The sequence below is a fragment of the Haemorhous mexicanus genome, chromosome 3 (genome assembly GCF_027477595.1).
Source record: "Haemorhous mexicanus isolate bHaeMex1 chromosome 3, bHaeMex1.pri, whole genome shotgun sequence".
NCBI lineage: Eukaryota > Metazoa > Chordata > Aves > Passeriformes > Fringillidae > Haemorhous > Haemorhous mexicanus.
This window is the reverse complement of record NC_082343.1, coordinates 44,024,729-44,049,346: the sequence shown is the minus strand read 5'-3', so window position 1 is coordinate 44,049,346 and position 24,618 is coordinate 44,024,729. Positions and strand designations below refer to the sequence as shown.

The window sequence follows — 24,618 nt, the reverse complement described above, 5'->3', positions numbered from 1 at the left end:
GGCTGTGGGATAAGGGCTTTCTCTTGAGAGACTTTGGGGAAGTGAGACTTAGGGATAAATAATTTTAAAAAGAAAAGAGAAAGCCAAGTATTCCCCACCTCCTGCACAACAAGGAGATCTGTCTAGCAAAGGCACCAGAAAGTTTAGGTGCAACACAGCTTTACATTCCTGTTTGGTTTAGGCTTTATTTCTGGGTTAAAAAATAAAATATAAAAACACAACCACCTCCAAACTCACAGATGGTTCCACAGTCATCCTAAATGGCCATGAAATATTTGCACTAGTGGAGTGGAGTTGCCACGGGGGAAGAGAGTGCCTAAAATTCTGGCTATTCTTTTCCAGTCTGTTAACTGCATGCAGATTGCTCTGCTATTGCCTTAAGCAAAAACGGCAAAAAGCAGCAGCAGTCCTGCACATGTCACCAGCTAAGCTAGTCACCAATTAAAAAAAAAAAAAAAGCTGTACAAACATGCCTTGTTTCAACTGCAGTAATGGGCTGAAGTTGAGACGTGTTAATATAAAATACTTCAAAGTGACACGTGCACTCACGACTCCAGTCCCTGGGAGCGAATGTTTAGGGCTTGGCGGATTCCTGGTGTTGAAGATCCAGAAGGATCCGTGCTAGTTCTAAAGGGCAACTTGTCAGTACATGAGTTTTGTTGTGCTTTTCTCAATGCCAGACAAATGGCCATTCTCCACATGCAGTTGGCACTAGCTAGTCTGGAGTTGTCTTACAGCATGACCCCAGCTTATCACTGCAGCAGCACACAGCAGCTTCTGCCCTTATTTGCCCTGTCCCTCTCCATGATCTGCAAAGCATCAGTGGCTGTTGCAAAGCCAGGCACAAGGATGGCCTAAGGCAGACATCAGAGAGCACAGGTAATATCACTGCTGTCCAGAGAACAAGAAACACCTTCTGGCAGGAGCGGTTTGTTATCTAGCAGCCTTTCTCCCCTTTGTGTCCACCTACCTCAGTTCCTTCCAGGAACTTCCCAAGATTCATGTGCAATTCAGCCTTTGGATATTTCAGTGGGGTATTGCTGTATCTACGAATAGAGCTACAGCACTCACTGCTGTCTAGGTAGCCTGCTTGTCTAAGTGTAAAAATGGAGTCTGATCTGGCAGCTTCCAAATTAGGGGCAGGGGTTCAAGATAGCCCTGAATATCCCAAAGAATATCCCATGATCAAAGGTTTCTTTCAGATGGAAACAGGCAATTCATTCTGCTACAGCCTATGTCTGTTAAATAATTTTAAGCTACAGGGAAAACAAACAAAACAATTAAAAAAAAAAGGCAAATAAAAATCGAATAAACAAAAGAACAACAAATAAGAAACACTCCAACCCAAACCCCAGGCTTGATATTTACAGGCCATTTACAAGGAATGCAGGGTGATCATTTCAATTAGCTGCCTGACCAGACCAGCCCCACTGCTGCCCTGCCAGGGCTGCTGGAGTAAGTGTTGATGCACTATGTGCGATGTGCGGCAGTGAACAGAAGCATCACTACTCCGTTGGGGAAAAGAGTGATAGCAAAGAAACAGAACTGGATACCATCATGGCCCTTGTCTTGCCCTGACATTCATGGCTCCTGAGCTGCCTCCCATCCCATTCTCCAGAACTGGGATATCAATTCCAGCATACCTCCTCCCTTTGGCAGCCTGGTAGAGGAATTAGGATGGAGTTACTTCCTCCTTTTCTCAGGCCAAGTGTCAGAGGAGCACTGCCCAATTGTTTGTAGAGCACCAAACACTATAAAGCCCTGCTGTTAGCTGATCTCCCATCTGTATACGCTAAAATATTGTTGTTACCAGGTTTGTTATAAGCAGAAGACCACAACTTCAACGAAGATCACAAACCTGTGCAAAGAGAAGACAATTTTATCCTAAAAGCAACTGCAAAGACCTGGACTAGGTAGGAAACCAGGGCTACTGATAAAGCAGGCTTCCGAAATTGTCTCTTTCCTCCCCTAACCCTTAACTTAATGCAAGAGTAACACTTGTAATATCAAGTTATAGAAATAACTTCTACAGCTTCCTTTCCAACAACTTCCCTGTCCCGCTTCTTCAGGATAACACACAGTAGATAACACCTTGCCTTAAGCTGTGCACTTAGAATGTGTCACCTTCTCTGTTCACCTGCTGCTCAGTGCTGTTGTATAGCAGTATCCATGAAACAGAAAGCCAGAGAGAGGTTTAAAATTGTTGCAAAAAATTACCAGTCCAGAGGAAAAGTTTTATTAGTATTTTGTACTTGAAGTACACTGAGCAGGGTGAACGTTGTTATTTCAGTCAGTTTGGGCTCCTATCCAGTACTTTAAAAAAAAACAAAACCCAGAGCTGATGTGCAACATGCCAGGATAGTCTATTATGGCAAGGGATATCCAGGCACTTAATTTTACTGTCACATTGGTTAATTTACTGTTAATTTTACTGTCACATTGGTGTTTTGTAGTGATACAGTTTTAGAGCCTGGCTTACCATAAGCAACTAGACACCACTCAGAAGAAAGGCCATTTCAGGACTTTTTTAAAGAACCCACAGAGCCCAGAGGTCTAACAAAAGGCAGCCACTGTTGAAACAATGTTAACAACATGGCCTGAAGTCCTTTTTATTTTTCTTGGCGAACCTGAAGGACCTGTTAATGGAAATACCATTTCTGTAAAATGTTTTTAGACCTAAAAACACTTTTAAGAGACAATCTTTTCACAAAGTGACAAGAATGGGGAGGAATAGGATGAACTTTACCATTTCAGGAATTAAGACATTTATAGACTGAACAGGGTGGCAGCACACTGCCTGGGAGATGCCTGTGTAAAGTGAGAAGGGCAAATTTAGTATAGACCTGTGAAAGGGTATAGCAATTTATTAGAGCACATACCCTTTTCTTTCCTCAGTATTCAGTGACTAAGCATGGACTTTTACCTTAGCTTTGTCTATACCTGCTGTGGCCTGGACTACCTTACACCCTGGAAAGGGGTTTTGCTCTTCATCGTCTTTTTCAGTTCAAGAGGTTAGGGAACAGAACAAAATTATCAGATAGAAAATGTCAAAACCAAGGAAATATTTCCCCCCCCCCCCCCCCCATAAAATCAAGGTGCAGAACTTCTTGCTGCAGCAAATTATGTGGAAGTATATAGCTGATTAATAAAAGAGATGACTCTATATTAGATGAAACTAAGTGCATCAGCAGCTACATAGCATGCAGTGCCAGGGGTCTACTATGACAAACCCCAAATCCCAGCACACCTAACTGTGAGAAGACAGGATTCTGTAAACCAGGAAAGGACCGCTGTCCATTTGTCATCTTTTTCTGAGTATCTCCTGACAGCCACTGGCTGGTACTATGCAGTGCCGTGTGCCCTGTGCATCATCCAGGAGGCACATAAAGTAAAAAGTTTTGAAGCAGAAGGAGGACCCAGTTATCCAACTGAGAACGATGTTACACATGGACACACAAACTACAAGATCCTGCTACGATGTTTCTTAACATTTGAGCGCTTAACTATGTCAACTTAAGTGCTTTTGTGGTTTTTGGTATATATTTAGAATAGGAAGTGGTCCATGCAAGTATACTTATTTTTGAACTAGATAGCTAATAGAGACTACAGTCCAAATTTTGCTAGACTTTATGGTATTCCTTCCTTCCACTTATACTTTACACCCAATTCTGCCTTAAAATTCAGCCTGTCAATCAACTGCAGACAATTTTTATAGTTTAGATTATTTCCTAACTTCCTTCAAAGAGCACCAAAAACTCTCCACACAGTACATTGCTGCTTATATGTTTGAAGCACGTAACTAATGACTGTTTTCCCAACAATTCAGGAATCACTTTTACATCTTTTAGCCTATGTGCATATAACAGGATTTGCTTCTGAAGTCTCTTTACCCTTGCCACTTCTACATGCAATACTTCAGAGCAACCCAAGCAGTAGTAAGCCCAATTCTGCTGTAGAAGTAAGATGTTAAACGGAAACTTTGTTGGCAGCCCGTCTCATTCTTACTTCCGCCCCCTACTTTTTCCCCCTCCCTCCTCTCCTCCCCTCCCCTTTTGGTGGTTGTTTGCTGTCCTTCAGGACCAAAACTCCAGCTGCTCTAAATCTAAACACTGCTCAGGACATATGGCAACAAACAGCAAAATGAGTTCCAGTGAGCACTGGTGGGCCATATCCTTCCTGGGTATTCACACAGGCATTCAGCCAAAACAGTCATTTCACAATAAAGTCTTTGGGCTAGAATCTACAGAATCCAGCAAAACCACTCAAAGGAATTAGAGGGATTACTGCAGGTTGAAAAATACCTTGTGCTTGGCCTGGTGAGCAGTATTGACTCAACAGAGCTGAAGGAGGTCTCTCTAGAGACCTGCATAGCACAGAGCATCAGCAACACAACTCTCTCATACATTTTTCCCCAACATGCCCAATCCTGGTCTGGGATTAGGCTGCTTTACACTTCTGATATGCAGCTATCAGATCAGCAGTGCCATTCAACTCCAGGTGTACAGAGGGGTTTCTGGTACTCCCAGCACTGAGCTGCAGCACATGCTGGTGTTAATGTCAGAAAGGTCAAACACGTTTCTGGTAAAAGATTTTTGTAGTTTACTGTTTTGTAAATACACAATAAAATAAAATAGCAACTGTGAGTTGTTGTCTGAACTTTTAGATTGTTTAGACAATCAAGAGAATTTTCTCATGAAAATCCAGCAGGGCTGAGGGAGGCTGATGGGAATTATCATTTAATACCCACAGCCTGTCTAGAAGACATCTGCTGGAAAGAGGCATTTTGACAGATCAAACCACAAAGTAAAGGTCATGTAGTACTACAGAATGAGGCCTTCTGGTGCACAGTGTTAATGTCAGGGCGTACCTAGATCTTCCCCATATATATCAGCTGGCCTACAAAGCTGTATCAATATCCCACTCCATGATGCGTCCCATCAGCTCTGTGGAAAACAAGTAGGGTGACATCAAATCAGCACCAAGTGAGCGAGACCACCAGATTCAGCCTCCAAGCGGGTCTGTCTCATGCAGTGTAGGGGAAGCTGTTTCCCTCTTCTTCTCATACAAGTCAGAGTGAACTTCCCAGAAAGGGACCAAACAATTTTTATTTTTCTTTTTAAACTAAATGCTTTTAATAGAAAACAAAATACAAAATAACTCTTTCCAGAAAGCAGAAATATTTAATCTCTCCAAATGACAAACTAGAACGTGCTTTTTCTGCAGATCCTTGTAAATGCTGATGATTTATCTCACAAAATGTTCATGAAACCGGTATTGCAACATTTGAGAAAAATCCAACACTGGCAGAGCTGCCTCTGTGTACACACAATAATTTAGTAATACTATTTTTTCCCATGTCACTTTGTGTGTTTCTCCTCATCCTCCTCTCCCTAGACTGCCAACTTCCATTTATGGAAATCTTTCCGTGAGGTGCAGTGGTGGGTTGCCATGCCCTGTTTCCATAGGAGTCCAAACTTGGCTGTTTCCATTCTATGGTGCCTTCCCTCCAGACAAGGCAAGTTGTTAGTTATTCTTAAAGCCACCACTCTGTCCCCACTATCTTCCCATCCTCAAAACACAGTGCAACCAGAGTCAGAAAATTTCCTAATTAATGGAACATAAATACACATAATCACAGCTAGTACCAGGAACCAAACCCAAACAACAATGCAGAGATGGGCCCCAACTGAGGTCAGATTTCCTTGCCCTTACTGAAAAAGAACAAGGGTATTTTCTACTTATTTAGTCCAAAATATTCCGGAAGTGCTATAGGGAGCTGAAATACTTAGGACTACTATCACTGTAGAAAATACATAATGTTCTTCTAATAGAAGGGTCTTAAAAATGCTGGTCCTCTGCAATACCAGGAAAGCAAAAGCAAAACAAAACAAAAACCACTGGGCCAGTAGTTCTCCACACACTCAAGCTGAATTAACAGTAGATAAGATGTGCCCATCAATCAATGAAGAATATTTAAGTGCAGGTCACCAGCTTATCTGGTTGGCAGTTTCACTTGTCTGGGCCAGGCTTTCAGTTTCCTCAAGTTACTGGATTTACTCCCCTTTTTCCCATTCCTAAAAGTACAAAATTAGAATGTGTATGCATTTTCATCAACCCTCCTTTTTTTCCTTATTCTGTTCAACAACACAGGTGTTTTTGTGACATCTTAAAGCATTTGCATCTCTCTGAACATGCCTTTCAAGGGGGCAGAGGAAGAGAAGTGTTTCACAGTCAATAATCTCAGTTTGCAATGGACTCTGGCATACAAGACACCCACCCACTTCCCTAAGCCAAAAAGCAAAATTAATGTTCCTGATTTTCTTGTGCAATTCCAGTCACTAGAAGAAGATTACAGGCCATAAACTGTACGCTCAGTACATTATTCATCTGTCCGGTATATACACCAACCAGTTCACTGGAAGACCCATCCGCAGGGGCGTTGCAGTAAGTGTTCCGAATGTCCCAGACCCGAACTGAATTGTCCATCGACGCTGAAGCAATTAAACTACTGTCAGGGCTAAAAGTAAGGCTGGTTATGTTGTCTGTGTGCCCCCTCAGTTCTTTGTAAAGAACTCCTGATGCCAAGTCCCACAGCTTCAGCCGCTGGTCTTCACCTGCCGATGCCAGGTACTTACCGTTGGGGGAAAATGCGAGGGCCAGCACGGGGCCCCGGTGCCCGGTGAAAAGCCGCACTGAGTTGCCCTGCTGAGTGCTCCACAGGCGCACGGTTTTGTCCGTGGAGCCCGTCGCTAAGTAGTTGGAATTGGGGTGGAACTTGATGCAGTCCACATCCGCCAAATGGCCCGCGTATATTCGCAGCGGGTACGTCCGATCAAACGACCAGAGCCGTGCGGTGCGATCGTGGGAACCGCTGGCAAAGTACAGGCTGCAGGGGCTAATATCCAAATCCCAGACAGGATAGGCATGTCCTTGGTACAACACAGTGTTTGTAAAGCTTCCGAGGTCCCAGTACCTGATGGACATGTCCTCGGAACAAGATAAGAGTCCTGAACTGTCTGAAAGGAACCTTGTGCTATACACAGGTCCACAGTGTCCTCTCAGGATCTTCATTTCTGTGCCTGCGTTGTCATCCTCTTCCTCCTGGTCATGAAGAAGAAAAAGAAACAAGGAAGGAAAGCGTGTTTATCTGTTCAACAAATATAAAAACCTCCATGAAGAAACCATGAGGGTGTGAATACAGAAGAAGTTAGATTATTTACTTTATTTACTTTAGATGTGGCACAATTTCTGCAACTCTGAGACACCAGCATTGCTGGTACACTTGCTACAAGTGAATACTGAAAGAGATGGTGAGATAAGACTTTTACTAATTTTGGTAGCCTTATGCTCAGTCCAGAGGCATCTTAACCTGAGACTGCAGGCACAGAGGGGAAAAAATATTTAATGACATTTTTCCTTTTGCTAAAAACATATGCATAGTCTCTACCTACTCTACTACAAAAACATTTGGCTAAGATGTTGAAAGCAGATCTTGGCATCTACTCTTTTTGTGTGGTCATTGTTGGAAGTGAATCTCACAGTAGAAGGAAACAATCACAGATGTCTTAAACAAAAGGCAGGAGATGGAAAGACAAAGAATATTTGACAAGCTGTCTGCTTAACATTCTTTCTCAATCCCACATGTGAACAGAAACACAGCAAGGTTCTAACATCTATTTCTACCTCCAAGCTCCATCAGGATGCTGTCACATCCTCACCCTCCAAGAACAACCTTCAAGAATAGCAAGTATATGCAGCTTATTTAGGCCAAAGTATCTATTTTGGCGTAGGAGAAGATAAACAATCACAAAAATAATGGCACTGGATACCTTTCTATCTGTTATTCTCCAATTCAAGTACCAGGGCAGATAGTCAACAGGTAAAGGCTTTTGTGTTTAAAGACTATTCAGTGAGCTGAGCTAAAGGAATCTCCTGATGGGTGTTAAGAGTCTCTAAAAGCCTACTCAGGTAGCACCTTTTGACAGTCTAAGGCTACAGACTACACAGGTTTCAACAGATCTCAGAAGTGTCCTTGCCTTACAAGCTGGGGTCTCACTGACAGTACAAGATAACCCTTGCTTAGGGTACAACTGCGTAGTAGCTTGAGACCAGCCTTCCTCAGGGCTGTCAGGAAGACACTCTTTCTCAGTACTGAATCAGTAACACTCATTCACAGACAATCTCTGCACATCAAATTCAACACAACATCCTTTTGTTTGTGAGCAGGCCCTTTATCATTTATCATCTTGAACTGGCCCATTTCCTGCAGAAGGAGCACTTCCTGCCCCAAGAGGAAACCCAATTCCCCAGGGCTGCTGGACTGTTGACAACCAGCAGAAGTCAGAGAAGCAGAAGTCAGTGTGTTGTAAGCAGCGCTCTATCTCCCACGCCTCAGGACCCACAGACAGTTTGGCTTCAGGCTTAGCAATAAATTTCTCCTCCGGTGGTTTCAAATTTCACGCTGGAGGTGAGCAAACTCTGACTTGGCCATCTCCTTGCCTTTCTCCATCTCAACAGCACAGTACATAGTAGGCAGCAAGCCATCTTTAGCAATGCTGCTTCTCTTCATAGTCAGTGCCCATGGGAGCTTTATGATGTGGCTGGAAGCCAACTTCCTCTCTGCTATGGAGGTGAGGCAGAGAAACTGCAGGCTCTAGCATGCAAAGCACCATTCTTACTCAAATTGCTTTTCTACCTCAGAGCATGGCTTACTGGAATCTACAGCATCTCTAAGCTGTGTTGCCACATTAAAGGAGAATGGCTGATACCTGCAGCATTTTGTACTATTTAATTATGACCATAAGATTCCTGACAAGTTACCAGTGGAAGCCCATTCAAGCTGCCTGTATTGTACTACAGTTTCTGCAAATTTTGCAAGTCTAGGTACCTAATTTTGTGCATTCAAATACAAGGCTACATGGGCTGTCTGCAAGCACCTCCTCTTCCCTCCTTGTATTACCGTACCAGGAGACTTGATAACACCTTCTACAGCATTGAAACTCATACTCCTATATGGTTACAGGTAGCAAATCTTATCTTTCTGTTTGACACCCACTTAACCCAACTGCACACTCCTGTCACAGCTCACTGAAAACAGTACATCTATAATGCTTCTGAGTCACCACATTTTTCAGTTTCCTCCCCATCCAAGTCAGTCTGCTGACCAGATTAGCAAGGCAGCTGCAAGTGCAGCCACCAAGCCTCAAAAAGCAACAATGATAGCCTCAAAGAGAAACAAACCATAAGCTCACATTCCTCCCCCCCCCTTTTTTTTTTCTAACCAGTAACAGGTTTTCCTGGATGTCATAATCTCTCTCATCCTGCAGTGCTCTAAAGATGCCAAAAGGGAAGACCTCATATCTGCCTATAGCAGATACTCTAGCAGGGAATGATGAAGAAGGATGGCATACTTTGCAGGACATTTTTTACTGCTCCTTCCAGAATTCCCTTCCATCTGCCATCAAGATGCTGACACTACAAGGTGTCAGCATCATCCCCACTCATTGTCACTTGAAGGACCACTGCCACTTAAAAACCTTAGAAGCAGAGCTAAATGGGGTCAAGTCAGTCTTCACAGGATTTAAAGGCTGGCACTGTTGTGGCTTGGAACAGAGCATTATTTTCCGATGCTGATTTATGGAGTACCAGCAATAAGCATGGTAAAATTGCAAAGAGACAAACAATACTTCCATTTGTACAGCTACAAAACTCCATTTTTATACTGGACCCAAGGTAAGAGAGACTATAAAGTGGCATTTGTGACATGCTACTATAAAGAAAACAGAATTACTGTATCCCAAATAATAAGCCTCTCTTATTTGCAAGAAGCAAGATTACATTAATGAAGTACACTGCAGCATGACACAGAGCAAAATTTAGTAAAACTACACCTAGAAGATGATTTTGAACCTTAGTGACACAAAGGCTTCACATGGACTAGGAAAAAACTGTTGTTCTAACACATTTGCTAAGTCTCAACCTGGTTTACATATACATATATATACACACATGCCCTTAAAAGAAGAACTAATAAACCCAACAGAGTACCTTTAGTGCCACCCTGAACAACATCCACTGAAACTAGCATGATTTTAGACCTTTGTGACTGCATAAAAGGATCGGTTTCCTTGCAGAAAATAAAAAAAAAAACAGGCTGAAGACTACTTATTTAATGCATTACTATTTAAATACATTATCCAAAGGTAATTATACAATACAGAAATCAACCAAACTGAATTTTAACATCCTCACAAGTTATTCCATAGAACTCACAGAAGTAATGTCAAAGCTCATTTAGAATTTTTGTTCTTTGTCAAAGTCTGAATTAGCTTTATCCCCGTGAATTGATACTGATCAGACTTCAGTGACAATCTGAAATACAGCTCCTGCTCACACTGAGCTGCAGCCCAGTCAAGGTAGTCTGGTTGGTCTTGGAATCTTTGGCTTCCTCTCCCATGGCATCAAAGCAATTACTTTCCTGTTCTCACCTGCAATGCTGTGGGTGCCTGTGTATTTCCACTTAGGGCTCCCAGATAACTGAAATTATTTCCTTGTAGTCAAGGTGCTTTCGTTTGCATTTGGTAACCAAATTTGTGTTGAGGCTGGGATTGGTATCCTCTCTGAACTCCTGCTAAGGTGACTATTTGTTTTGTCAGTGGTGGAAATTATTCAGGGCAATGATGACTTTGATCTGTGCTGGTTTTTGACCAGTTTTTTGCTTCAGACATGTGCACAAAACATCAAATAGCCACCAAAAGCTATTTGCATTCAGGATTCCATGAATTCCAGGATTCCATGGCTGTCTCCTAATACATGTACAATAAGCAAGTCTATGACTACATGCCAAAAAAAAACTAATACACACACTCCTGATAACCTGGCAATATCTCACTTTTCCACAGTCCAGAGCCAAAGAAGGTGACCTGCCAATTTACCAAATTTTCCTCAGTTGCAGGTGCTGACATTTGGCTTCTGTGATAGACAATACACAGTCACATGCCCTATGAACTCTTGCAGTTTACAATGAAAACAAGTTCATAACTCTATTTTGGGCTAGTCTGACCCACTTACCTGCTCACTGTGCAAAAAGGGTTAACCTGGGAAACAGTGAACATGCTGCTGTGCTGTCTCACCTTGATGCTTGCCTCTTTTCTCAAGCTGTTTAACAAAGCAATTCCTAATCACAGATCCCTAAATACACCAAGCTCTCGGCACTCTTCCAAAATAAATAAAACCTTGCCATTAAGTATTCTTTAGAAGAAAAAACAGTGGAAAAAAGGGTGTCTCTCCTGCTAAACACTCAACCCAAGAACAAATGAGTTAGTTGTTTTTTTTTTTTTTTTAAGGAGAAGAGTGATTAAACAACAGAAGAGTCAAAATTTTGATCTCTAACCAGATATAACTTGCTACTTGGGCAGTTGTGTGGAGAGGGGAGGAAAGGTGTGACTAGAAAGGGAAAAAAAAAAGTCAAGTAAAAGATGCCACCTAGCACTGTATGTGAAGTGACAGTACACACATCCCTGTCCTTGTCTCCAGCATTCTGGAGTAGGAAACCTCGGAAGTTTCTACACTTCAGATTCCTTAACAGAGATATTTTGCATAATTTTTCCGTAACTCTGGACCTCTGGTAAATTAAGGTGACACCTGAAATACAGTTTTGCACATAGGCATCTGATCAGACTTCTTTAGCTCTTTTCCTAACTTTGTCTATATTTTCCTCTTCCTGTGCATCTGCCCTTCTCTCCACCCAACCTTTCTGCCTGTCTTTTCTGAGCTACTTCTCATCCCAAAGAAGGCTCCATGCTTCTCAGGGAAGAGAGTGTACTCTAGTCACCTGTCCTTTCTGGGTTGCCTGCCTACTGTCATCTGTTCAAGAACAGCTGGAGTAGGGGGACCAGCACCCAGGACTAACAAACTATGACCTAAGCACGGACTGCACCTCAGTTTACCACTTACAACCACTGCAGGGAAGAACAAGGATGACAGAAGGTTATCAAATCTGTGCATCAAGGCAGGCAGGTTTTGCAATGGCCTCAGAGTTCCCTAAGACATGACTACATACTCAACAATCCATGTTCAAAGCAGGCCAGTAGAAGGGGGGGAAAAAGGGTATCCAAACCTCCTCATCCAGGATGTCACAAGCCAAACGGATGCGGGACACATCAACAAGGTGGGGCTCAGATTTCAACTTCCTAGAGCGCAGGCTCCACAGCTTCACACATGAATTATCGAACCCAGCAGCGAGCAGCTTGCTATTTGGTGAAATCTCTGCAGTGTTCAGCAACTGCTCCGTGTTATAGAAGGCATAGAAACAGATGGTGGTTAAGGAAGGGGGCCCGTCCTTGACACGTTTAATGCTGTCCTGCAGTAAATCCAGCGCTGCCTCGTTCTGCAGAATGGAAGCTGGCACGTCGCTGGGTTCCAGGCCGTTGCTCTCGTTGCGTGAGGAACTCCCACCAGCATAGAGCTGGTAGTCAGTCCTCTTGGCAGGCTGCACATCCAGGTGAATGTGCAAGGTCAGGACTTTGCACAGGGCGTTGTTGTTGTCACTTTGGAGGTAGCGAAGAAGGTAGTTGTAGCTGTCCTCTTGAAGGCGGATGACGTATTTGTTGTCCAGAAAAGCCCGAAGCTTCAAGTTGGACAGGATATCTTGAATAGTCATGGTAGTCTGCAACTGTTCAATGATATCCTTCTGGCTGGCATTCTGCAAGAACATGCCATGGAAGCGGCTGTAAAAACTGTCCACTGTGCTTTTTAGGCCATTCTGGACCATGTTCAGATGGAGGTAGACGAAGAGGGGATATAGAAGAGGCATCACTTCATGGCTGTGCTGAGAATCTGAATCTATATTAAAAAAACAACAACAAACTTTGAATGACTTCTCAAACCACTTCCTACTGGGAATAAAACAGAGCAAGGAGACTACTGAGAAAGCCCTGACAGTGTCATCGGAAAGCAAGCAAAAAAGAGACATTTGCTGGCACATCTAAGCAAACTTCTGTCATCTCAAGGAGGTACAATAGAGATTGCCACATTAGTGAGGTACCTTGTCAGAACAAAATGCAGATATTTCAAATAAAATACATGATAGTTCAATTTTCCCATTTATTTCAAAAGAAAATGTTTGCTCTTTTTACCCTTTGCTCATTGTGATAACTGAACTTTAAATTGTATTAATTATATTTAAAAGAGTATTTTAAATGTTTAAGCCAAAATTATTTACCTAGCTTATCTGGCCTGAGCTTTTTTTTTTTTCCTCTCAGCTTCTGTAAAATGTGACTGTGGTGCTTTGGATGGAACTGATTTGTCTTCAGGGGAAAGGAAGCTACAGTTTCCAAAATATACTGCAATATGCTGTGCTCCCGTTTTATTTCTGTGCCTGCTCAAGTACATGCTTTTCTCTCTCTGCCAAGGCAAATCCCAGCAGTAATTCCTAGTACACAGTGTAACAAACCCCGATTAGTCTGTGCTGTACCTTGCAGAGGCTGATCTGTGCAACAGCTCCACCCCTCCTTCCCCAGCTTCTCTGGGGCTGTTTGCCAGCTGCAGGGAGCTGTGAGGAGTGGAGCCTGCTGAACACCATAGCAACAAACAGGGCCACAATGAATTACTACCACAGGACCAAATGGTCTGAATTACTGGAAAACAAATAGGCACTGCTGATCCTCAAACATTTGCTGATCCTCAAAATGCAAAAAGCATTGCTGCTTTTCAACATGCTCCCCCCTCCTGCCACTCACCAACCCAGGATCTCTTTCCTCCCTTTCCATTAGGTTATTTTTCCTTTATGTTGAGCACTCCTCCAGACTTTCTCTAGTCCATACTGTGCCTCTGCCTCATTTCTACAGGAGTAACTACAGAGTATGCATGGAGTGCAGAGTATGCATACATATTTGCATACTTGAGCATCACTCTTCTTCCTGTCCCACTGAAACTGGGCCAAAGCCAGTGAAAACAGTGGTGTGCATGTAGTAAAAACTGTAAGCAGTCAGCAGGTCTCTTTTTTCTCCAGGTGCACTAGCCCAAAAATGAAACAAGAGGAAGGACCTCACTTTGTAGTAGGGGAAAAAGGGAAGAGATGGGGAGTTGGCAGAAACAGGAACAAAGAAAATGTTCCCTAGGAACATATGAAGAGGTTACTGGAGCTGGATCTGTCTAGCCTGAAGAATAAGGGGGTTTTCAACTGCTTGCCTTCAGTACCCAGTAGGACATTATACAGGAAAAGGAGCCAGCTCTTCTCAGAGGTGCTGAGTGGAAGGACAACAGGCAAGCTGCTGCAAGGGAAATTCTCACTGAATTGCAGCAGGGCCCCAGAGATGCACAGCAATCTCCAGAGTGTTTGATTTTCTAAACCTGACTGGAAAAGGTTCTGAGCAACCTGATCAAACACTCATCTTGCTTTGAACAGGTGGTTGAACAAGAGACTACTTAGTTAAGTTACTCCGTGTCACTAATCCCCTGCCCACTCCTCAGTGGGGCAGGCATTACAGAAATGGGAAGTGCCCTGCTGTGCCTTGTGGCTGATTGGCAAGCTACTCCCTTGAACAAACAGAGGTAGTTCATCTGTGTAAGATATCAAACTAGAGCAAGAGGGACAAAAAAGATGAAAGTAGTCAACCTGAATACCAAAACCTAGCACTTCATCAAGCATTAAGCACTTCACCAAGCACAACAGAGCTATCATACTTGTAAAAATCTATTAAACCAAAAGGATTTACTTCAAATACTAAAGTGCAAAGGTATTGAACTGCTGTAGATGACAAGGCTCCAATAATTCATTATTTTCTGCCTTTGGCTTCCTGCTCCCTTCCTTTCTAAAACTATCAGAAAGAATAATCCTAATGTTATGCACACTGGGATGAAATCCCTACACTGGACAAATACTGTGTGCGACAACTTCACTTTCCTTGGTACTATTCTTTAAAAATTCTGTTTCTTTTTTCTTCTCATGTTGGGGGCTTATAGAAGAAATAAGGACATTCCCAAGAGTACTTGTTTAAAAAAAAATAGAATAATTATAAAAAAATTAAATAATTATTTGACTTCTGCATCATTATGGAGTAAGAATTTTTTGCTGTATTGCTCCAGTCTCAAAGCCAGTACAGCTAAATTTACGGGAACAAATTCTCCCTTAGAAATCCAGACCATCATAAAAACAAGCCAATTATGGATGAAATTAAAAACCTTAAACTAGAATACAACAGAGAACTACAGTCTTTTCTTGTTACTTGCCTTTCACTTAAAACACTGATTTGCTTTCCTGGCCTATATAAATATGGTATTGTCTAGAAGACCTACTAAGGGCAAATGCTTGAATAGGAAAAGGCAAAGAGCCAGCCATCTACAAAACTTAAAGCTATTCAGCATACAGAAACCAACTAAAAAAGAAAAAATGAATTATTTCTATTTTAACAGAAATCTCAAAACTAGAAATCAAAACATTGTTAGAGACATGATTTCAAATTTTACTACATCACCCTTTACTCATTTAAATGACAAAAAGAGTCAGTTTTCTTCCATGTTTCCTGATTTACCTGTCAGAAAATTGCGTAATCGTCCAAACTGTACTTCATATTGCTGTGGCTCCGCCAGGCAGGGAGCTGCAGACACGACGTTGGCACAACCAGACTCAGATTGGACTGTGAAATAAAAAGAGCAAAACTTTTATATAAGGATTGAAGGATTTTTACATGTGTGTCTGAAAACAAAGCTTCTCATAAAATCCAAGGTATGCAGCCACTCAGATGACTGCATTAAAATATTTCATCTTTAAACCATCCAGGTATGACATAGTCCAAAGCATCTAAACATGGCACTAACCACCTAGACAGATAATGAAGGAGAAAATACACTGAAAGCTAAAACCCACCCGAAAAATCTCAGCAACTCAACTGCTCCACCCAGAACACATTTTCAAGTTTTCAAATATAACCTTAAATTCCCAAGAAGTTCAGTGTAACCACCATCAGAGACCCCTTAGAAGTTTTACAACTTTACACTCAGAAAAGATGAGGAAAGCAACATATAACTTTCTCCAAAGTATAGTTTCTTTTTCAGTGAGTCCCACCAACCATCACAAACAGGTCTAAAGTGACACTACTTCAGATTCTCAAATTTCTTGTCCTGGTGATTATAATTAACAACAAATTATTATAATTTATTAAGTCTCACAGAGGTGGTAGAGAAAACACTGAATGTCTAAGCAAACACTGTATTTTTTAACCAAAATGTGCCCTCCTCCCTGAGGATTTTAGGTTGAGGGGTAGCTGACAACTGACCACAAGCCCAGTTGTTATGGGCTTGTTAAACTCTTTTTCAGAACCAGATTCTGGAAAAAGTGGTTCCAAAATGTTTAAAGGGAATTGGCTTCTCCTTCTCTGGCACCAAACCTTGCTGCTCTGCTAACGGCCTGGAATCCACAGGGGACTTTGTGCAAGTTTACAGACATGCATCAAGAAACCCCAAGCACATGCAAATGCCAGTGATCAGAAACCCAGGTTTTGCTGTTCTAAATAGAGCACAAGGAGTTTCACTACTTTCCTTTCAGTTTCCTTTTTTTTTTTTTTTTCAAATCATAACTCTCGTCTCCTCCAAACCCCCTATTTTTATTACTTTCACTTCAATTTATTTTGGTCTTCCATGCCCTGCACCACTTTCCATCCTCTGCTTTTCTACTTCTGATTGACTGGGGGGCTTTTTGTTCCAGCATTTGGCTCATGCACAGAGGCACAAGTCCGACATCCCTGGAAGTCTATAAACAACATTATCAAATGTTCACACGCTAAAGAGAGATAGGCCAGCCTCCAGCTCATCTCAATGCCTCTAATTAGAAAGAGATCAGCACATGGTACACAGGCAGCCTGCCGCTATTCTTCCCCCACTCCTCTCTCTCTTTCTCTCTGGTAAGACACAGGTTTACCTTCCTTCAGCTTATGTAAATACAGGAGGTATGTTTGGCAAGCTGAATTCAGCTCTTGAAACAGATAGATGGGCTGAGCTCATCATCCTCTCTTGGGGGAAAAAAAAAAAAAAACACCAAACCAAACCAAAACCAGATTCCAGCACCAATATGATATCATCTCTTAAATCAGTTCAGATATAAATGAATATAACTTGCTCAAAGGCACAGCTGCACTGAGCTTTCTACAGCCTGGCTGCTCCAGAAACTCAAAGATGGTAAGAACTCCACATTCACATACTGGTACTACTCAATACCCAAAGTAAAAGGCTCTGCTATTTGGATGTAAAACTGAATATAATCAATATTCAGCATGAGAAGGTAAACTGCACATATGTACATATAGTTACTCAAGAATACTTAGTGATAGTTTCCAATGCCACCCATACAACTCTTAGTAAAAGCCAAGAAATACAGAAATACAAGGGCCTGTCTCTTATGCTGTCTATCACAGGATTATATGTAACAGTCAACTCTTCACAGAGATCTGGTGGCCTCATTTCTGTGAGAATGGCAATGGCCTGCCACCCTGTTCATGCTATGCAAGCTCAACTCATAGGCCTAGACTTCATGAGATATTTTCTCCAGGGCACAACTTTCTCTGCATAAGCAACTTAATTCCAAAATTAAGGTGCACTTCATGCTTCAGAAAGTGGAGTATCATCTTTGTCTACCTGTCCTGAAACAGTCTGACTGGGCAACCATTATGGTCTATTCATTCAGTAACGATGCTAGGGCTCATTCCCATCCAGCAAATGGTAAATTAACCCTACATACCAGACAGTTCTAACAAATTCTAATTCTTTGCCTTCCCAAAACTTTAAACCAATGAGAACTTCAAAAAGGATCAAGAAGTCAACTGATTCCAAAACAGGAGTAAAATTTCATGCACATTTTCCACCTGGTAGAAATAAAACACTGGCTGTATCTTTCTCATACATTAATAAACCTACCACGGTTTCTTTTCCATCTTTCCCACTGGCCGTAAGAACATCTACTGGAAATATCTGCTCCTTCACATCCAGTAAATGTGGCCAGCTATGCAACCTGAGAGGAAATTCAAAGGAGCTCACTCCCAACTCAGGGATTTGGACAGTACCCTCCTGGTCTTGTGTGTTGGCTACCAGCAGAATTGCTTCCAGGTAACAAATTTGGGACTACTGTAAATGTTGTGTAACAGCAACTGATTCCTATTTTAGGTGAGTATGATGATGTATAATTGTACATTATTTCAGATACTCATATGTGCTATGGGCAGTATTAGAGGAACCTATTCCTTGGTCACTCACTCCTCCTCAGACATTGTTCTTGTTTTCTAGAGAAATATGGAATAATCACAAGGAAGCTCTGTGCTGTATTTTACTGCAGATATAATCAGACAGAATTCTAGATCATCTCATCTGGGTTCCCTCTCCCACAGAAACGGTTGTACCAGATCATCTTCTGATGTCCCCTCCAAGTCTCCCATTCACACAGGCTAGTTAATTTAAAAGTCAAACAATAGAGCTGAACATAAAAAACAAGGTGAGTTTTGCTAAGGAAAAAGCAAAAACATCTTCAGAAAAACACATTTGATCACTTTCCCCAAAATAAAGCACTGCAGGCTTTGCAATCTGCTCAGTTGTTACTCAGTTTGCAAAACTAAGATGACTGCAGCAGAAAGTATTTTCAGCATCTGTTGTCAGATTAAGTAACAAGCTTGGGTTTACTTTTCTAACAGTCATTGCTGGAACTGCAGAATGCTCACTGACAGCTCACTGCAAGCACATCTGACAAGAAGTAGTAAGCAGCTAAACACATGAGAGCAGCCCATTTTCAGTTCCAATGAAAACCGGTGACTAAATTCTCAATGACCATCTACAAAAACCATGCACTGGCAAGAGGATACAGACTAACATGAAATTTAGTAATAATATTTTGTGGAAAATTTATTTTTTCAGTAAAAAAGACAAAATGTAAACACACTCATTCACACTCTTTATTGATTTTTTTTTTTGCATGAGGCCATGTGCTCATGCAAGGGGCATGTAATCCAGTTCATCTTTACTACTTCAGACACTTCTGTGTTCTCCTCATATGGCTGGTATCACATTCTGAGCATGTTTTGACACTGACCTTTCTACCCACTTCTCACAAAAAAATCTCCCATTGAAAAACAATTCAGCAGTTTACTTTGGTTCCATTCTTTCCCCATCTTCCCCGGTACTTTTTCAGAGATTGCAGTAAACTGCCAGTTAGACTGAAAAAAGCAAGGAAATGAAAAGTACTAAGACGTAAAGGTAAAGAATACCTTTAGAGTATTTTACCTGTTCCTGCATCCAGCCTTATCTAACCACAAACACAGTTAAATAGCTACTAATATTTTGTCAAATTAAGTCGTATTACAAGTAACTCCACCACTCCTCCCCTTTGTCTGAGATACTGTCATAATCTAAGCAGTTTCATTGAGAGAAAAAAGTTTCTCCTTGCTTCTTTACCCAAAATGTCAGCCCAGTATTTTCTATTACTTTTACAAGTAAATTTAATCTGTATAATGTCCACGTAGCTTTCATCCTTTCAATACTTCTATGTGCTCAAGCAGCAGCAGAGTTTGTTGAAACAAAAAGAATAATTACAATGACAACTGTCACAGACACAATTTGGAAAGCAAGCAGTGTGGCAGGATTTAAAAGTCTTTAAGAAAGAGAAGAAAGTTTATATCCCTCCATACCTTTTCTCATCCACTGAAGGTTTTGGGCTTTTTCCAAATGACAAGAGCAGACCTCTCGTAACTACAAAGCTGACTATGCCAGAAAAAGACACAGCCATATCACTTTAAATTCACATGATATAACTCTACTGGAGTACAGAGATACAACAGAATTTCCTGCTTCTACTTCCTTTCTCATCTAGGTTCTTCTCCCTTCCATTCCAAAGCACCACTACTCACCAGACTTTACGTTATTTGGGATAAAACATATGTATTTTCCACTACCCTCACATGGTATTTCAGCCTGATGTTTCACTGACTATGAACGTCACCTTGTTACACTTCCACCCACATTTTCATTCTTCCAAAGTTCATAATTCACGTCAACTTAACAGTGAGAAATTTCTTAATTTCAAAAGGAGAAATGTCCCATGTGCAGACAAATTCATATAGCTGCCAGCACATGTGGTCACAACTCTGCCAAGAAGTAGTCATGGAAAATATGATAGGATTACCTGTGAGATTAGCTGCCATCTCTTCAGCAGTCTGACACAGCCTCAGCCCTTGTTTTAGGGGACCTTCTGAGTCCACATACTGACGGCGCTTGAGGTAGCAGGACACTGCCATCTGAATCTGTTCTGTGCGTACGCGTTTCATGACCTCAAAAGGAAAGAAAGAGGTGATGAGACTCTTATAGGCCAGGCTGAGATTGACTTAGACTGTAGCTGCATTAATACTGATTGAAAACAAACATCTCTGTATTTTTGTTGCTGAGGTATGAAACAGAACCTTCAGGGATTTGCCTCTCAATACTATGGCCCAGACATTTTGTAGATCCCTGAAGATATTTTGCTGCCTAATTCGACTGATTTCACAGAAGAATCAAAAATAGTTTTGAGGATTCTGGACTAAAACCACAATGGTGAAACAGCTCATAAAAAGGGAGTATCCCTCCTCCTTGAGTTTTGACAGCAGCAGTTAGAGTAATCTTCAGTCATTTTCTGGTTCCTCTGCTTGACCAACCAACAAAAAAAAAAAACTCCAGAAGATTCAGTGGAATGAGAAATTAACATACAAAGATGGAAATTTTGGAAACATAATGCTTTATATAGCAAATCTATTTGGAGAGTCCATGAAGCAAAAGCTTATTGGCTGAACTTAAAGGTTAGAGCCAGATTTCTGGCACTTCACTCAGATGGTCCCCAGGAAAAAAAAGAGGGAAATTAAAAGCAGAGCCTTCTTTATCACTTGCCTTGACCTATCCAAGTTTCCCTCTTACAAAAGTTTGAAACAGAAATAACATTTGAAAGGTTTTTTTAATATACATTTAGGAACCCATCCTCACAAACACCACTTGGAAGGATCTCAAAATCAAAATGAGCCCAACACTACCTTTTAGCCCCTGGCTTGTAATAAAGGAATCTCGGTAAGATGAATGCTATAGCTCCCTTGCTATTTGGGTAATTGCTGACTGCACCAATCCTTCACAATAGCCATCGACTTTACACAAAAGTTTAGATAACCTGTAAGACTTGAAATAAAGCAGAACTAAGCCACAGGGGTTTTTTCCTATCACAACACCAGGTAAAGCCTGCCTGGAGATAGTGGGGCTGTTAGGTGTTGAACTACCAATGAGATTAATGTTTCCTGAGTGCTAGTGCTTCCTGATTTGACCACCTAAATCTGATGAAACTCAACTTCTCTGAGAGAGACAAGGATGCCCTTCCTCCTTTCGTAAGAACCATTATTTCTACCAAAAGGACAGCTTTAAAAATACATATGAGTTTTTTTTCTAATACCCATGCACACTTTAGTGCTTATTCCACTTGTTAGAAAAATAACCCTTCTGTGAAGTTAGGTACAAGTGGATGAGGATGCAAGGTTTCAGCAATAGTTCACTTTCAACAAACACGTGAAATTGCAAATCTACATGCTTGGGTGAAACCCTTAAAAAGATTCCCATTTGTTCCTACAGGTTAAGTAACTGTTGAGCATGGGGAAGGGGCATCAACAGGTGGGAGTTTTCAAAGCATTTTCAGATAGACCCATTAAAATAAAAAGTTTTCAACACCTTCTTTCACTCCAAAAGCAAACTTCCTTTTCATCTTCCCTGCAATTAAAGAAGTTGTATCTGAGACACTGTCTCAAGTGTAACACTTCTGCTGCACAAAACTGTAGGAAAGACAGAACTCTTATCAAGACCACGAAGTGGAGTGGACCCAAGGATGGACTAGCAACGTAGCACCCTCCTAAAAAACACCCTTAACTAAACTTCCCAATGTACTGTTACCACTCTGCATTTCAGCCAGCAGCATGGACGCATGTGCAAGTGATTTGCCCAGGTCCACATCAAGGCATTTATGCAATCTGTACACTTTCTTGCTCCCCTATATACTCCCCACTGCAGTCACAGTAGGGGATGTTAGCAGTATCTCAAGGAGATTTTTTTCCCTACTCCCAGGTGACACAACGGGAACTATCTTAAGGAAACGTGTCTTCATCAAGAAACACCCATTAGCATCAGACACAGTGTCACCCATACTCTAATTTCAGCTCTTTGCTTCTTCCTTCACTTTGCCTTAATACTTCACACTCAGCATTACAAAGAACAATGTCACCAAGGCAGGAAAAGCATTCATGAAATGTGCAAGAGCAAAACCAACGCTCCTACAAATCTTCTTTACTGAGCCTTTTATCAAAATTAGAGTGTAGCATAAAATAAACATAAGAATGGCCTCCCAAAATGCTGTCAGCCTGGTTCAAGGTTCAAGCTACACCAATTCGTAACAGGTCAACAATGCAGAATTTAAAGGCATAAAAGGACAAGCCTGCCCATTTTTAACTTCCAATCAATTTTAAGATTCTAGCTCTCATAACTGAGGATAAACTCCAAAATATGTAACAAACTGAAAGCATACAGAGTTCCCTGTTCACAAAATGCATAAAGCTTGAAACAATTGTTCAGAAGTCCCAGTTGTCTCATTCTCCTCGAACAGCCAAAGAGAATAATAAATACTAATGCTGCTAACTAATTTTACTCATAAGCAAAATAGTTAAGGAAAGAGAGAATAAAGATCACATTGTGAGAATGCAGAGCTACAATGCAGCATTTTCTGCAGTGTTCCAAACTGGAGCACTGAAAAAAGGTTAAGGTAGTTTTTTTTTGAGGAACCAAAACTACCGAAAAAAAACTAGAGTAGAGGCTAGTAACACAAAACACATTGCAAATTCCTCCTTCCTGGAAAAACTTGAAGTTAGGTGTGAACTATGCATTGGGCCAAGGAAATTATTTTCCCGCCTAAGCTACATTTCAGGTACAGGTTTAGGCAGATTCCACAGCCTTGAAATAATCCCACTACAGACACACTAAAAAGAAGTTAAAACTAGCACGGGAAACACTGCTTTTAAAGACTCTGTATTCCTGTCCTGACACTGGGACAAGTCTCTTTCTTCCAACAGACTGAGGAAAGACCTGGGAGCATCAGAGAGCTAAGTTAAAAAACACCCAACCCCCAAACTAATAAAAGCATAAAACAAAAGCATCTTTTGAATTTTCTGTAATAAGAACTCTGTCTCAGGTCTCAGTTGTGGACAGCAAAAAATATCTTTTATCCTTTATCACTACAGGTGAAATGTGGGGCCTACCAACAATAATAGGTCTCAATTTTTAATTTTGTGACATCAGGATAATCTGAAACTTACAAAATTTCAGAATAAAAGACATAAGGATAAACTGATATGGAGATAACCATGAACTAAGAGCCAAGGGATGTCGCGCATGCAGAGGCTGCAATTCACAAAAACAGGCAAGTAAACATGACAAGTTGACTTGGAGAGCACGATGGTGGTGCAAAATAGGAAAATAGGATAGCAGGAACTACGAAGAAGGCTTTTGCCTGAGCAGTGGCATTCATGTGAAGAGGCAGAGAGGGAACAGCTGTGATTTTAAAAGAGCATGAATCCATTTGCATTTGGACCGAGATCTGGCTCACCATCCACGAATGACGCTCTGCCAATCCCACATTGTTTCCCCCCGACCCCCCCGCGGCCCCGAGTCGGTGCCAAGCAGCGCTTCACCGATGTCCTCGGCGGGACCTGCGGGACACGCTTTCCTCCAACCCACTTCACACCACCTGGGCTCCGGCTCCGCCACCGCTGGGCCCTTCCTGGGCCGAGCGGAGCCACGGCACCAGGCACTGCTCGCTTGTGGGCCCTGCCGGGGTCACCGGGGCCGGGAGCCCTGCGGGGCCCCGCGCCCGTCCTGGGGCTGCTCCGCGGGCCGAAGGGCGCTCGCTGAAGGGACGCCAAAGTTAAAGCCTTCTCCTGTCAATATTAAAAAAAAAAAAAAAAAAAAAAAAAAAAAAGGAGGGAAAAAAAAAAAAGAAAAGGGAAGAGAGATGGCGCGATAAGAAGACGCTTATTAAACCCGCGCACTTTCCAAGGGAAAGAAGGGTATCACGACCAGAGGCCCCTCAGCGACCTCCGGGCGCAGGGCGCGCGCCCGGCCCCGTCCGCGGCCGCGGCTGCCCCAGGGCCGCGCCCGTGCCCGAGGTGCCCCCGCCGGCCTGCCGGGAGCTGCCGGGAGCCGCCGGCCGCGCCGGGCCTGCGGGCCTCCGCCACGAGGCGGCCCGCGGGACGCCCGGGCCCTGCTCCCGCCGCCGGCCCCGCCCCCCGCGCCCCCCGTGCGGGCCCTGGGCCGCGGCCCCGGGCCGGTCCCCACTCACTGAGCATCGCAGGCGGCGGGAGGCGGCGGGAGGCAGGCGGGGGCCGGCGCGGCCGGGGGGCGCTGTCACTGCACCCAGCGGAGCCGGGCGCTGCCGGCGGGCGCGCCGCCGCTGCCGCCTCCCCTGCGGGCCGGTGCCGGTGGCGCGGCCGGTGCTGCCCGGGGCCCGGCGGGCGGCGGCGGCCGCTCCATGGCCCGGCTGACACACGCCGGGGCGGGCGGGAGCGGGGCCGGGGCCGCGCAAGCGCC

At 42.7% G+C, this 24,618-nt stretch overlaps 1 protein-coding gene across 2 annotated transcripts; it reads right to left on the bottom strand.

Moving 5' to 3' along the window:
* Positions 1 to 5,101: 5,101 nt before the first annotated feature.
* Positions 5,102 to 24,520, bottom strand: TAF5L (TATA-box binding protein associated factor 5 like). 2 transcript variants are annotated; one of them, XM_059841586.1, is made up of 5 exons: positions 24,371 to 24,520; positions 20,162 to 20,306; positions 15,534 to 15,638; positions 12,119 to 12,843; positions 5,102 to 7,101 (listed from the first exon to the last, which is right to left on the bottom strand). In XM_059841586.1, exons 2-5 carry the CDS (start codon positions 20,301 to 20,303, stop codon positions 6,304 to 6,306), a joined length of 1,770 nt encoding a protein of 589 aa, XP_059697569.1. In that variant the 5' UTR covers positions 20,304 to 20,306; positions 24,371 to 24,520; the 3' UTR covers positions 5,102 to 6,303. The 2 variants fall into 2 exon arrangements, with proteins under 2 accessions (XP_059697569.1, XP_059697571.1); XM_059841588.1 differs by lacking the exon at positions 24,371 to 24,520 and adding an exon at positions 23,780 to 23,969.
* Positions 24,521 to 24,618: the final 98 nt, after the last annotated feature.

Coding starts and splice junctions, on each gene's coding strand:
- TAF5L (XM_059841586.1), bottom strand. CDS start 20,303: ATGAAACGCGTACGCACAGAACAGATTCAGATGGCAGTGTCCTGCTAC. Junction 15,639..20,161: donor GATGGCAGCTAATCTCACAG/GTAATCCTATCA, acceptor TTTATTTCACAG/TCCAATCTGAGTCTGGTTGT. Junction 7,102..12,118: donor GTGACATCCTGGATGAGGAG/GTTTGGATACCC, acceptor CTTCATGACCAG/GAGGAAGAGGATGACAACGC.